The following is a 15,329-nucleotide window of genomic DNA, read 5'->3' on the forward strand; positions in this document are numbered from 1 at the left end:
ACAGAAAGTTTTGCAGAAAAGAGCTGGAGGTTGATGGTGGGCAGGAAGTTGACCACGAGTTGTCACTGTGCCTTGCAGAAAAGTGGGCTGGTCACATCCCTGGCTATGACAGCAAGAGAGTAATCAGCACACTGGGAGAATTGATCCATCCCAACCCTTCAGCACTGGTGAGCCCACATCTGGAGTGCTGTGTGCTTCCCAGGACCACACTGGCATACAGGAGGAAATGTAGTGAAGGGCCACCAAGGTGATTGGCATCTGAGAGCACAACCAAGGAAAGTCTGAGTGTCCTGGGTTTGTTCAAACTTTAGAAAAGACAGTGGTATGTCTGTCTAAAGAAATAACAAAAAAAGGGACAGGATAGGAGTGTTTGGTCATGAAAAGTTGAGATGTTGGTTAGTTAATGAAGGCACTTTAGCATGTGCTCAGTGTCAAAGACAAGCTTAGTTCTTGTGGTAAGTGAATTAGCCATTAAAGGCTAGAGTTCATCCAGCTGCATAGAATTTCTTCAGAGCTGGCTGGAGACAGGTGGCTTACGTGCTAGGCAGAGCTCTTGCAACACAAGCATTGAAATTAAAAGCATGTGAAAGCCTGTTTTAATTTACAACCACCTTCATGCCAATCTCTCTGCTTTAGCCTGCTCACTGCAGTAGATACCTGTAAGTGATGGTGATGGAAATCCATAAAACGAACATACACATTCTAGGCCAGGAGAAAATCACCTCAGCCATTCTCTTCTATGTAGGCTTGAGGACAGCATGCCAGAAGTGGTAAATCAAGCCAAAATTTCTATTGCTGTGGCAGAACAGGGAAAACAATTAGTAATACCTCTGTCCACGTCAGGAAGTTAGTTGAGACAGCCTCTCCCACTCCTGAAAGAAAAGCAGATGGTGGTACAGATGACTGTGTTTCTTTGGCACATGCAATGCATTCATTGCCACATTAATAAAACTGGAATTCCGTCTACGCTTGGGCTGAAAAGGAAGTTACATTGGGGTGTCATCACATAACTATGTAAACACAGCCTAATATTCTAATTGGCTTCAGTCCATGACAGTTTGATTAACTGTTTCCACTGTCTGAATTTATAGACAGCACTCACTATAGAAAATGAAACGTGATGAATGGGAAAGGGCACATGACTTGCATTTCCCTGTGGAACCCAAAACTACTAAAAAGCAGCAAATGACCTCAAATGGCAGTCAGAACAGCTAGGTGGGCTTATATTGACTAAAGGAACTATTTTATTTTTATTCAACTATGCAGTACTAAGCTATTCCCTCTCTTCTGTAAATAAGGTACGTAGTAAAATGCAGATGTAGCATAACATCACCCAAGCAGACAAAATGACCTTTGGGTGCTATTTAGATGATTATTATTACACTTTGCTTCCTTTTGGCTGGTGCAGCTTTGCTTATGCACAGTCTCTTAGAATATTTTCGTGTTTCAACTTCCTTTTCAGTTGAGCCACAGCAGAGAAAAGGGGAGGGGAGTCTAATAACATCTGAATGAAGGCAGATACAGATCTGTATAAATAACCCCCCCATCATCTTGCCTTCTGTTCTCTTTGGCCTCTCCACTTGTTGCACTGAGGTTGCTGCACTACTCGTGGTAGTACATGAACAGGATTGCTCCAAGTGTAAATTAGAGCTGCAAAAATACATTCTGGCAGTTGATTCTTGTAATATGTGTGCTACCTGGAGTGGAATAAAAATAGCTTAACGTACTGAATGGTAATATAAGCAGGTTTCACCAGAAGGGTGTTTTGCAGTTTGCCATACCCATGCCTTTCAAGTCTGCTGCAATGACTTGTGTCCCACATTAGCTAGTGGCACATGTGAAGTACAGTGTGAAGGACTTTAACACCAGCAATTACAGACTTCAGAGAAGTGAGCTGAAGCAGTACTAACTGAATATATTCAGTTAGCTAATTAATAGCAGGTCATTTTTCCCCTTTCTCTCCTGCTGTTCTGCTGGTAGTATGGACAGCATTTTCTCTGTCTGCCCTCATCACTGAAATGCTAATGGGATCTCAGTAGTTTACTACAAAGCCTACAGCAGCATGATCTTTTCTATATTTGGGGTAGGTAATGCAAGTAGACCCAGTAGCTTTTATAGGCTTTCACTGCTACTGTATATGACATTACTTTTCCAGAGATTCCTTGCTTTTACTGTGTATCTTCATTATGGCAGAGTAACTCAGTGGTAACATAATCAGCACCATTGAGAGTTTACTGCCTTATTAAATATTTTCTGAAATATTTATGCAATGATAAAAAAAGGCAATACAGAAAATGTTAAAAGAACTCAGCTTTTATTTTATTTTTTGTTTATGGTTCTGAAAATATTCTAAAAAGTTGTGTGTTCATTTTCTTGATTATAGCAGTGTAAAAAAAATGGTATGTAATTTTGATTTATCTAAATGGTTGGGTTGGTTTTCTTGAATCTAAGCAAGGAGCTGTGAATAGTGATGTTTATTTCAGCACTCTCTGAATTAGCATAAATCTTGTCTCCTGCCATGGAAAAAACAAACAATATTGATCCTGCTCATGTACAATGCATGAAAAACAGTGACACTCCTTAACCAGAGAAACAGATGAAGGGCCAAATCCATGTGAAATGGTCAAACAACCAAGATACAGAAAGGGTCCTGAAATCTGTTTTGATGAAGCCAAACAGGTAAAACTGAAGTTGTAAGACTTTAAGACTATCTTTAAAAACAATTGTAGAGCAGCTTTAGACGATCAGTGAAAACTGTATTTAAATGTACCTTGGTGCCTAGTAACCTTTTTATCACTATACATACTATTCACTCTAGACCATAGCCACTCTTTTTCAATTAACATAAACTTAACAGCTGCTTTCTTATCTGCCTTTTCTATACCCATTGCACTTTCACACATGATTCCCACTAAAATATCATCAGTGAGTGTAAAACTGTTGGTCTCTGTACGGTGCTGTGAAATTCAGCTCTTCAATGACTTGCACAAGAAGATTGTTAGTCTTGGCTTAGAAGTAGTATTTCTATATTAATGTTTCCAAATATTATTTAAAGTACTGCTAAATTACTAAAAAAATTATATGTGTTTTAGGATGTTGTTTCTAATTCTGCAAATTGTACTGCCCTTAGGTCATAATCTTAGCAGGTTTAAAAGTGCATTTCTTTACTGAAATCAACAAAACTATGCTTTTTGGTACTTCTGTGTTGAATGCATTAGTTTTGCAAGAGAAAAAATATAACTGTGCCACATATCTATATTATTTTTAATATTCTTTCTATGTTACCATTCAAAGATACAAAAGAGATTATGCTGAATTCAAGTTGTTCAGAAGAAATTTCAAGACAAAAAGTACTGAACAAGGAAGTTCTTGTTCCTGTTATTAGATACAATAAAACTTTAAACATGCATTTTTAATGCCTCATGCAATTTCTGCAATTTTTGCAGTGGAAAGATTGTCTTAAACCAGTGCACTTAGTTGGCTATAACTGCTGTACACCAAAATTTGTTCCAGTCCTTTCTCTGCTTTTCTTGTAATGAGGCACAATTACTGAGACGTCAGTAGTATTTGAAATGTTTAGAGAACTGGTGTTCAACGCATTTTTCTAGTAACCAAATTTTATTTTAAAAAGGAAGTCTTCTTGCTGGCCAACAAAGTTTAAATAAAGTTGAAAACCCATTCAAAAGCTATCCAGCCATTGTAAATAATCCAAGCCATCCTGATGTGATTGTGTGTGAAAGTACAACTCTTGCTCACTAGCTTGATGTGCTGATCAGTGTGTAAGTCATGTGTTTTGTAACAGTGGATTGTTTTGGTTAAGTTTATTTGCAAAATTTGCTGTGAATCTCTTGCTCTTGGGTGGATGCTTTCACATTAACTCTGCTAACTGCCAGCAATCTGCATGATATCTCATCTTGTATGTCTTTTTTTCTGTGTTTTCTTTCCTTTCCTCTACTTGCTACTTTGCCCGTTATTAATAGGATCAGCCTATATGCACAACGAGTCGTGCCTCTGCCATGACGTCCGCTCCTATCTTCATTTTTCTGCAAGTTTTCATGTGGTGTGGATGGTCAGTTACTTTCTCTAATTTTTTGTTTTGTTCTTGGCTTAAAAAATTAGCAGACTTTTCTACTTACTGAGCATACAAAAGAAAACAGAATTAAGCGAGTCCCAAAAGCAACAATCTGGAGTAAATTACTGTTGCAATATTAAGGGAAATTAAAAAAGAAAAAAACCTGTCTGGAGCCTTATAAATCATAATTAGTAAACACGACGGCCTCTCCCACAGAACATACAAAGGCAAGGGAACCTGTTGAGTTTATATGGTTTGCTCTTTGGAATTGCACATGTAACAGCTTGAGTCTGCATCCTTCTCTTCTAAGCATTTTTCCCTTGTCAAAAGGAACAGAAGAAGAAAGTTTTTTTCACAGAAACAAAGATACAAAGCAAATAGAAGAGACATCATACCTGTGAAAGTAAAGCTTCACTTGGGAGGTGCCAAGGATGAGTGTTACTGTGTGAGTGTTGCTGTTGAGAAGAGTGAGGAGTTTTCACTGCATTCAAATGAACACAGCAATTAATGATGGAAGATAATGGTGTGCATCAAATTGGTTAAACTAGGAATTCAGTAAAATAATATTTTTTTACTTCTTAATTTTTGGCCACCTAAACATACTAATTGCCTGATTACAGCAGAAGGTGAGGTATATCTTCTAATTAACTCCTGTATATTGACCAAGTGCAGACTCTGGGGTTTACAAGTAAAGCCTTGGCAATTAGATTTTGTTGTATTTGATGGTGTGTCATGAGTTACTGTGCAAGTGACATGTCTGCAAGAGAACTGCTGATCTAAAGAGCAAAAAAATGTGTGACTGAAGGGGGTTCTGATCAGCGTTGTTCTGAAAACCACTAGAGGGAGATACTCACATGTCTATCAAAGTAAAGCAAACTGAGGCAGAACTGAAAGCTTACAGGGCACTTTTCAAAGTTAGTATAATGAAATATCAAAATTAATTGAAATTTAGAACAGTCATTTTCACAGTAATTTATAATCTCTCCATACTTAAGGGAAAATTCAATTAATATCATGTTATAGCAATATCTCTTGAACATAAGTGAAAAAAATCTTTAAATTCTGTTTAACCATTTATTATTTGAGTAATTTTGAAGTTTCTTATTCTGTATTTAAATGACGTCATTTCTTGCAAACCTAGGAACTTGCACAGCCATGGCAGAAGATTGTAGGGAAAGGTGAAAGGCCTTTCTTTAAGCCAGTAGTATTTCACATTAAAATCTAGATTAACATCTCATATTCTTGCTCATGCAATTTGCTCTGCACATAGCTTTCTTTAATTAAAAAGCTACTGTCCAATGTACATAAAGCAGCAGAGACTCACCTTGAACTGAATTCTTTATGCCCAAAATGTACTCTCTACTTAAGGTGGGAAACGCACAGAATATAATTTTAGCTGATAAGCTTTTGGCAACAGAAAGTTATAAAGCTGATTTTGTCCCTCCATCTAGTTTTTAATAACTTTCTGATTTTGGAAATGGGTTCTCTCTGGACATTAATCTGAATAGTTATATTAAATCACTGAAGCCAGCACTGATACAATCCAGCTGATCAGGTTTTTTTACTTTTCATCAAGGATAACAAAATAGTCATTATCACTGCCTCAAATGGCTTGCTCTTATTTTGCACATGCACACTGGTTTTGTTTGCCATGCCTGAGAATAAAGGAAAAAACTGTACAGATTTTTAGCCCCCACTGGGAATGTCTTACTTCCATCAGCTCCCAGGTATGTCAGTGGGAGCTTTGAGGGTGATCAGCAGTCCAGGCCACTGGATAAATCTTGGTGGAATTGCCTACGTCCCCAGTCTGTGCATGGGTGTCTGAACACCTTTGACAGCTTTGTCTGGTAGTCCAGGCAAAGGAGGGTAATCCAAAATTTATGAATGACCATGCACTGAAACTGGAAGTGACTCTTGAGTAAAAGCAAAGGTGTTCTCCATGTAATATGAAATATTTAAAATACATGCTAATAAAAGGTATAACTTTGAGGTAATCAAGTGGTATCAAAGGCCAGATCAGAAGCTCTTTGGGCAGATGTTGTTTTACCCTTTTATATGTCAGAGTAGCACAGTGGGTTCCGATGAATTATTATCATTTAAAAACAAACTTTTAGTACATTAAAAAGTTATAGTGCACTTCTAAAGGAGTAACAAGTATGTTTATAGCCTTAGCATATACATGTATATCTGTATTTATAGTTCCAAGTGTATTTTTAAAATTTTGGACTGGCAGTGTCTTCAAGGAAGTACTGATATATAGCAATTATTCTGTGGCTTTGATACTTAACAATGAAAGTATGGTTTTATAAAAGCATTCATTTCCATTCTGAAAGTGCTGAATAATTTTCATAGCATGTGATGCTGTAAAACTGTCTTATCTAGAGCTGTCATAGTAAGGCATGACATGAAGGAGATGACATTTGGATTTGATATTTCTCTACCTTAAGCATGCAAGGAAATTCGATGTGATTAATGTGAGAAATTACTCACACTTCTGGTGAAATGGAAGTGGCTTACAACAATTCTTTCCAATTTCTTTTACACTTCTTTCTCTCTTCAAAGAGAATTAATATGCAGACGTAATTTTGAAGACAACAAAGAGAGGACATCTCCACTGGTCTGTTATTCAGGATTTGTGTGATTAATGTAATGGGCTGGAAAATTTCAGTGAAACTGCTTAAAAATAGTTCAGTGTCTAATTTTACTGGAAGAGGTAAAGATAAGATAGTGTAAAGAGAAGATAAAGTGGTGCTGTATATCTTTCTTATAAGATATTTCAGAAGAAATCTCAAAAATAACATTAACATGAAACAGTTGAAAAGTTTCCTTAAAGCTCAAGAGAAGGGAAAGTGTTCTCAAAAATGGAATTTGGGGACCATTCAAAACTGACATTTCTCTCAATCTGGTTTTAAATTAGGGATGGAATCACACTTATTTCTAGGGGACTCTTGACTGTTTTGATTGATGTAAATAAACACATAATCAGATTTTCTCCCCTTTTTATCTATTTTATTTTCCTTGAAAGTATTTTCACATGTTCTGTAATTTTGACAAGAGTGAAACCACAAAAGAAAATTACAGAGTGAAATTCTGTGGAGAAAAAAATTGATTTAGATTGAATTTACTGTACCTTCTTTGCCACTACTATTTTTGTCTTAGCTTAGAACACGAAAAAATTAACTGATGCCAGAGACAATATTTAGAAATTGTTCTTGGCAGAACTGCTGGTTTACCATTGCAGATTGGTCTACAAACCTCAGAAATTTAATGTGTCTTTGATCAATTTGTTAAAATCTCACTAACCTTGAAATAAGTGTAAAAACCTTGTATACTTTTGTGTAGTGCAGTTCAATAATGTCATTCATAATAAGAGGTTGCCTCTCCTCCATGAGGCTTCCAAGAAATTCTCTACTGTTGAGAATTGTGAATCCCTTAAAAACTTCTCTGTGTAGTTTTAGGGAGAGGGAAAAAGATACTAAAATACTTCTTTTCAACCCAATAGGAATATTTCATTGTATGACTGATGAATGTAAGAGTGGTTGAGAAATTGTGGTGTAGTTAGAAAAATCTCAGAGCAAGTAGAAATGGACAGCAGAATGGAGGGTGTTTTCAAGTACATATGGTGGTAGGATTAATCTATGAAGATAATTTGCAATATTTGGTCTAATGCAAGAAGGTGTAAGATGAGTCCTGTATAATTCTGTATGTGGAGGCCTACTTGCTTTGTGTCCGTACTGGATGCCATTTTCACTATAAAGGAATTTTCCCCTCATATTAAACACAATTTTGTTTAAGACCTTCATTTTACTACTTATACTCTCCAGACATCTTCTGTCTGTTGGAAATTTTAAATCTGCTGATTTGCTTTCAACTCTCTTCAAAGATGACTCTTCTAAGTAATTTCAGTGATAAGAATAATAAATACCAAGAGGTAACACTGAGTGCCTTTCGCTGAATTCATGTTAGAGGAAACCTTCACTGATAATTCTGTTTTTAGTGGTAATCACTGCAAGAAAGAAGCAACGGGGTTATTTTTAAGGGCTTTAAATAATAAAAAAGCTGCATGACAAGATACAATGCAGATGCAAATAGTGACAGAGCCAAACCAAATAAACCAGAATGTTCAGTGCATCTTGAAATCTTAGCGTCCTAGTCCAAATCTGGTGCAGCAGAGTTCACTTAGGACTTCTTGTCGACCAGAAACCTTAGGAATTTTGAACTTGTAGAGAGCAATCAACTAAAAAGAAACAAGAAACCAAACCAAAATAACAACAAAAAACCAAACCAAACAAAAAGTCAAAGCCAAAATTATACAACCAAATGATAAAGCTAACACAGGACAGAGATATGTCTGGAAAACACTACTGTTAATAAACAATGGCGGCCAACATGAGGTATTTGCTTTAGGACAAAATGAATTTTTGTTTCTTTCTAACGAAATTGAATGCTGATTTGGGGTTTTTTTTGGGCTTGGGATTGTTGGGGTTTTTTTACATCTAAGTTTCTAAAGGAGACCCTTGGTGAATGCTATAACTCCTGATAATGTACTGAGTCTGCTTTGTCTGCTTTATCTGATTTTCCATATTTTTCCCAAACTGTTTTGGAAACCTACCAGCTTAAAAGAATGCATTGTGTGGAGAATAAATAATGTTAAGATTCTCACCCATTAAAGCTGGTATAAAGAACTCATTGAAGGCTTTTGCTTTGCCCTGTAATTTCCAAATTTCTGTCTTTACACCTCTGTTGTGAAGGAGTTGCCCTAACATCCTTGGTTTAGTGCTTTTGGTTTAGTCAAAAATTTCTATTATCATTTCAGTGTATTCTGCAGAGAGGTTATAAAAAAACCACTTTATCTTCCCCCCCGCCTTATTTCCTGTTTATATCTGATCTGCCATTTTTATGTGCTTTTTTTGTTCTTGCCCATTTGAGTAAACTTGATGTCCTGTACTGCTATTCTTACAAAGCTGGGAAGTTTTGCTTAAGGAAACCAAAATTTGCTTAAAGAAATTTGCTAATAAATTAAAGGTTGTTTAATGGCTCTTTCTTACTTATCCTGATTGTACTTTTTATAGACACACACACACATCCCTCAGCCTTTTCTGGAGTATATTTAGTATTAATTGCATATGCCTCAGAGGCATGTCTGTCTGAACCAGGAGCTTTTCCTGGCTTTTGTCTTTCCTCTGCTTTCTGTTATATTTTTATTTTTTTTCATTTCTGTGCCAACAGCCAGTCTCTGTTACTGTTCAGATTCAGTTATCTATCTGATTCCCTGAACATATTGCTCCTGTTCAAGAAGTTTCCCCAGTTGCTAATATACCTACATTCCTTTCCACCCACACTGGATTTTTTGCCCTTGGAGGCTTGGAGTCTTTTTATAAAATGGAAAGTATCTTTTTATACCATGGGTACAGAATACAGTGAAAGAGAAAAAGACCAAATATTTTCAGCCTTCAGAGCTAACTGTGAATCTCAGACTTGTCAGACAAAGCTGTGAGGGGAAAACTTTCCTGGCTTTTTAGGTACTCATCAGAGTTGTATCAGTCTTGAGAAACAAGGTCTAAGGTGTTACAGGCTCCAGAACAGGTATCAAGTGTATTTCAGCCAGACTAATGAATAGGTCCATCATGTGAAAGGTATTGAGCATTACAAGCAAAGTGGGACCAAAGAACAGCAACTGATGGTGGAGAGGAATGAAGAAAAGTGGTGTGATTGCTGTGTGGCATAAGGAATAGTTACTGATGCATGACAGAGCGCTGCAGCTCAGAGAGAGCTTCAAACTGTATCAAGCATGTACAAGTACTGCAACAGAAAATTTCCTTCTCATACTTGAGCACCAGAGACAGAGAAAGGATTTTCATTCCCTTTGATCATATCTTCACCTGCAGACCATATTCATTTTATTGTGCAATCATTTGATGAAGTGGACATAGACATATTTTGGTGTTTGCTTTCTAATCTTGAAAAGTAATCTTTTCTATATTTTCTCACAAGAAAGTCATACTCAGAATCTTAAAATGAATGTTGTTTTAAGGAATATAGATGGTGTTAACTTGGGCCCCCAGGTATATTCCATAGCATTTCTTGTTTGATGGTGTAAGTATCCCATCTAGTTCATAAGTGTGTGCCCTAAACATTGAAAGTATTTAATCCTCCCATGTTTGTAGTTAAAGTAATAATGTCACTCTTTTTATCAAAAATCAGAGGAATTTACAGGAATTGTTTTACTACTATTTTAGCAAAATAACATATATAAGACCAAAAAGGATGCTTCGATGGTAGTTCAAAATGTTGAAAACTAAGCTGTAGGTTACTTCTCAAGCAGCTTCACTGTAATTAATATTAAATGATTTCTACTCTTCTTGTCAACAGGAAGATTCGGCTGACTGCGGTGGGGCCTCTGGTCTGAGTCCATCGCTGTGGTCTATGGTAGCAATTCAGTTGGTCCTGCTTTGGCTGTTATCTGGCAGCAGACACTGCCAGTTATGACCTTGCTAAACCAAAACCTGCATAACTTAATCAAGACCTGGCCAAAACGATAGCCTCAGTTTCATTTTCGAAAGGGTCAGCTAAGAGACAGCAGCAGAACAGCAGCGCTCGTGTCTGGTTGTCACGCGTTGTGAGACTCATCGAGGCACCACGATGCCTGCATGTTGGAGTGTCGGATCCTTAAACGTGTGTGAATGCTGCATCATCTACATCCAAACAGATTTCTGTACGTGCCCCGTTGGGGAAATCTAAAACCTTTTGTTTATTCATTTGTTTGTTGTTGTAATCTTGATGACTTCATGTAAAAGGGCTCCCCTAACAATGGCTTATATATATGATTTTCATTTCTTTTAAGCTTTGGATATCTTGAAGATTTATATTCTTTTACGTGAACAGTTGTTTAAAAACCAAAAAGAAAAAGGAAAAAGGAAAACATTCTCCCCAATACACATTAAGAGCACCACAGTGGCTGCTTTCAACCTCAGTTTTGTCCAATCTAGTTGAGTAAAATGAAAATATTGGCCAGTCTTTACCAGAAGTTCAGCATGATTGGAATGCTTTATGATGAGTGGTTAATTCTTCCTAAATGATTCATGCAGCCAGCTAAGCTTTGGTAGATTGATACTGTATGTATAAAATAAGGAAGGGAGAAAACTACTGTGTTTCAAAATACAAAGGAACTGGAGAGTGTAACAAAGTGATTTTCATCTTAAACTTGGTGTCATCTGTCAGAAAAAAATGCTAATTTCAATGTAATATTCACCTCCTTTTCACAATGCAGTTACATATAAAGCTAGTAGAAATTCTTCAAAGGCTGAAACAAAAATGCTTGTGAATAAAAAATGTCTTTGTGATATTTGAACGTTGGTTTCCAGGGGTATTTTGCATGATGATGATGATGACGCTATATTATTGTTTTTCAGTTTGTTTTCTTTGATGGTAGAGTATAGTTCATTGAAAGATAACAGAGTGATTATTGTATTGTGTGAGAAATTGAACAATGCAATGTGTTGCAATCAAATCATATTAAATTATATTATGAAACAGAGCTCTGAATATACTGTGCAATGAAAAAGCTGAGAAAATAGGGTAAATATAGCTATTGTAATGAAAGAGTTGAGGTGGATTTTTTACAGAATAGTGATCTCACATGAAAATCTGTGTACAGATATTTTAAGAATATAAAAATCAGATTTAACACATTTATTTTTGGAAGTATATGTTCTCTAAGGTTCATATCAGGTTCCCCCTTTGTTCCCTTCATATAAGCCCCCTTATAATTTTAAAACTTATGCTGTTGCTATTTATTAATGAAAATAGTATATTTAACAGCAAAATGACCTGGTTGCTGCAATTGGAAAAAAGATAAATGGGGAGCCTTGAATCTATATGTATGCACATTGATACTTGATTGTGAATAATAACTCTAGAAGTTGTTTTTATACAACCTCATTGGTGATACAGGTTGGTGCAGTAAATTACAATATTACAGTGTAGCATAGTGTTGATGCAAAATATGATTTGCGCTTTTTTTTCTAGTTTTCAGAACTAAACAGTATTGCAAGACAGCTAAACCAATGAATGTGCAACTCTGCTGGTATTGTACAGTTCTGCTAACAACTGCAAAATGCAAATATTAATATGGCACAATACACTAGCTCTTTTAAAAATAAAAAAAATGCAAATCATTGGTATGTATATGCTGGCAATTGATTGATATAATTTTGATCATGCCAAAAGCTTAAAGAAATGATTGGGCATGCATTAATATCCTATGAAAACTGAAGAAGCTACTCAAAGCCATGGCATGGCTTGAACGATCAGATGTCTACAGTAGTTGTACTCACGGCTGGTTCATTTCACATGTTTTTCATGTACATTGGCTCCAGCTATGTATTTTCTCATGTTTGGGAATACAGTGAGTGAAAAAAATAAATCCTGACCTGTTGTTCAGTGAAAAAAATCTAGATTTAAGTACATATATATGTATATATATACATATATATATATATATATATATATATACCTAGCAGTGTAATGAGGTTAAAAGTACTGTTTGGATGACTTCAGGTCCTCCTCAGGGAAGATGAGCTAACATTGATAATAAGGGTGAAGAAAAACTTCCTTCCAGTCCATAGTGCTGCAGTTCTGTTCACCCTAGCCCCAGTTACCCCTTGATAAAAAAATTAGTTTGAGTGTTTCTAATGCCAAGACTGCATCCAGTATCTTTCATTAATGCGTCCAATTGACATTTTATGGGAGGAGCAAGTTTTCTAGGATTAGGCCAATAATTACTGCACTCACTGCCTTTACTCTGAGGTTACTTTAAATACTAGTTGTTTTGTGTTGTGCTTTTTTAATTTCACGTTAGTGTACTAAGTTTTCTATAGTTTTCACTTAGCTTCCCAAAAGAAACCCTTCATGGACAAGTTGCACTGTTTCAAACACTTTGCTTATGCAGGTAGGCTATTTTCAGAGTTACTTAATAAGAATTTGATTAGAGTTTGTAAGGAGAAAGAAAGGAAGATGGCACAAATTCATGCTCCCACAGGAGACAACTGTGGCTTTTGCTTTCATCCCACTTCCCTTAGAGTGCTCAAATGTAAAAGGAGGGAGAAGCCCATGCCATGCAGACACAGAGCCCTCCTGGGCAATCCAAAGAGGGAAATGACCTTTCTTCCTCTCCTTCACCCCTCTATATGACCTGAAGATATGTGCTTCTTTATAAACATGTAGCCTTTCAGGTAACATTATAACAGTCTATATAAACATCTAGCCAACGTGATACCCATTTTATTAATATTTTAGAAAGTAGTGAGGGTTTTAAATACTTTGAAATTATATATTAGAATATAACTAAGTGATGGTCAAGACTTTTTTAAAATACCCCAGTATCTGCAAAACGCAAAACAAAAAATGCAATCTGAACTTTAGCTATCTCAAAATGTGAATAGCAGTCTGATAGTAATAGCTCGCATGAGTAAATGCAAATTCTCATGCAGAAGAGTATCCTTACTCTCACAGGGCATCATAGTCATCTCTTGTCTTTGAAAGAATCAGCTTGATCCTAAAATTTAAATTAAGATATTTTTAAATATGATTTACTGTAAAAAAGTTGTGGTTTCTAAAGCCAGATAAAAGGCTCTGTTAATGGTTGCTCAAATCCTTTAAATAGTGCAAAGGGAACTTTTGGGACTGGTTCAGTTCACACAGAAGTCATGCAGTGTATTGTTCATCTGACAGTAACCACCATTAAAGTTGTTACGGCATGGTACTGTGCAAAACATGATCTGAGGTCTTCACATGAAAGGTTTCTTTCTAGTTTTTTCTTTTACACAACCAGCATTACTGCCAAAACACTGACCGTGGTCCATATTTGTAACAGGTTTTTAACATGACATAGCAGGTCTGATGACAAGATTTTTAGGTCCTGTACCTTTAAGACTTTAGTATTATCTTTTTCATGTTTCTAATGCTTGAGGCTTTACTGCTTAACTTGACAAAAACAACAGCGTTGCTGCCATTTGTAAGTTTTCCTACAATATTCCTTTTATTAACTAAAAACCTGGCCTTACTGGTTTCAAATAAGCAGTATCCCTTTTAAGTGACCTTTGCAACCCAAGTGTTACTTGCTGTGGTTGAGAGCTTTTTGCTGTCACTGAAGAGACATTAAGACCTTTTTTCCCATTAACACATAACAAACATGCTTAGTATGACTTAATTCCAAAATACAACCTCAGTACCGCTGATCCAAAAATTCAGATGCTAGCAGACTGGTTATTAAGAAATATATTAATGCCTACAAGGCACTGCAATGCACTCGAGTGTTTTTGGAATGTCAACCTAAGGTGAAATCTTAATAACTCCTTTCTTAGGATAAATTTTACCCTAACTTCATCAGATACCCAAGCCTTTAACAAAGGCCAGATTTATTATTATTTTGTTCATACCACAATGTTAATATTGTTAATACTCATTGTACACTATTGTAAAAAGATTAAAACAAAGCGTCTGAAAACAATTCAAGACTTTTGAAAAGTTAGCCTCACCCTCTTCCCAGCTACTTGCATCTGTCCTGTTTATGGTTTAAAAGAAAAACATCATCTTGAAGAAATATTTCACTGAGGCTAAAGGGATACTGTCTTGTTCAGATGCCATGAAATTGAGATTGTGATCTGACAAAGCTGTCTTCTCTTCTTGTGTTGTATGGAATGTCTGGATCATGCTTTCTGGGATATTTTTATTGAAATGCTCAGTGTGCGTTTCTGCAAAAAAAGACTTGGTTGCTCTTACAAGGCAAGCAAGTCTTTCTCCCTTTTCTTGTGTTCTCTTGACACTTTTGTGGAACTTGACAAGCCTGGAAAAAAATAATTTTTTGTAAAAATTTGTACAATAATGTTATAAAAATTTATAATCCTAGAACTGTTGTGTTAATTATTGTGCAAAAACAGTATATTCAGAATAAAAGTTTATCATTTAAAATCAGCAACTATTGTATTGTTCCTTCTATATAATAAAAACATGCAAATAATAGCCTATATTATTTGCTATATAATACTTCTGAGTTTCATATAATTATACCTAAGTGTCTGAAGAAAGATAGTGACTTGATGCAGGTCTTCATGGGGTTCAGAGAAGGATGCACAGAAACCTTCATTTCTGTTTCATTTGTGGCTGTGAAAATTTAAAACAAAAACACTGGAAAAAAAAATAACCATTGAAGACTAATGTCTGTAAAGCTCTCAGTAAAATAAGAGTCCAAGACAGC

General features: G+C 35.9%; 1 protein-coding gene across 2 annotated transcripts in view; it reads left to right on the plus strand.

Annotated features, from left to right (window-relative positions):
- Positions 1-15,046, plus strand: part of LOC131591742 (voltage-dependent calcium channel subunit alpha-2/delta-1-like) — a 362,151-nt gene extending 347,105 nt beyond the window's left edge. For both annotated transcript variants that reach the window (XM_058862758.1, XM_058862760.1), the window contains 2 exons: positions 2,597-2,679; positions 10,445-15,046. In XM_058862758.1, coding sequence (XP_058718741.1) covers positions 2,597-2,679; positions 10,445-10,561 — 200 coding nt within the window. In that variant the 3' untranslated portion in view covers positions 10,562-15,046. The remainder of the gene's footprint in view (positions 1-2,596; positions 2,680-10,444) is intronic.
- Positions 15,047-15,329: the final 283 nt, after the last annotated feature.

Source organism: Poecile atricapillus, chromosome W (genome assembly GCF_030490865.1).
Source record: "Poecile atricapillus isolate bPoeAtr1 chromosome W, bPoeAtr1.hap1, whole genome shotgun sequence".
In the NCBI taxonomy this organism is placed as follows: domain Eukaryota; kingdom Metazoa; phylum Chordata; class Aves; order Passeriformes; family Paridae; genus Poecile; species Poecile atricapillus.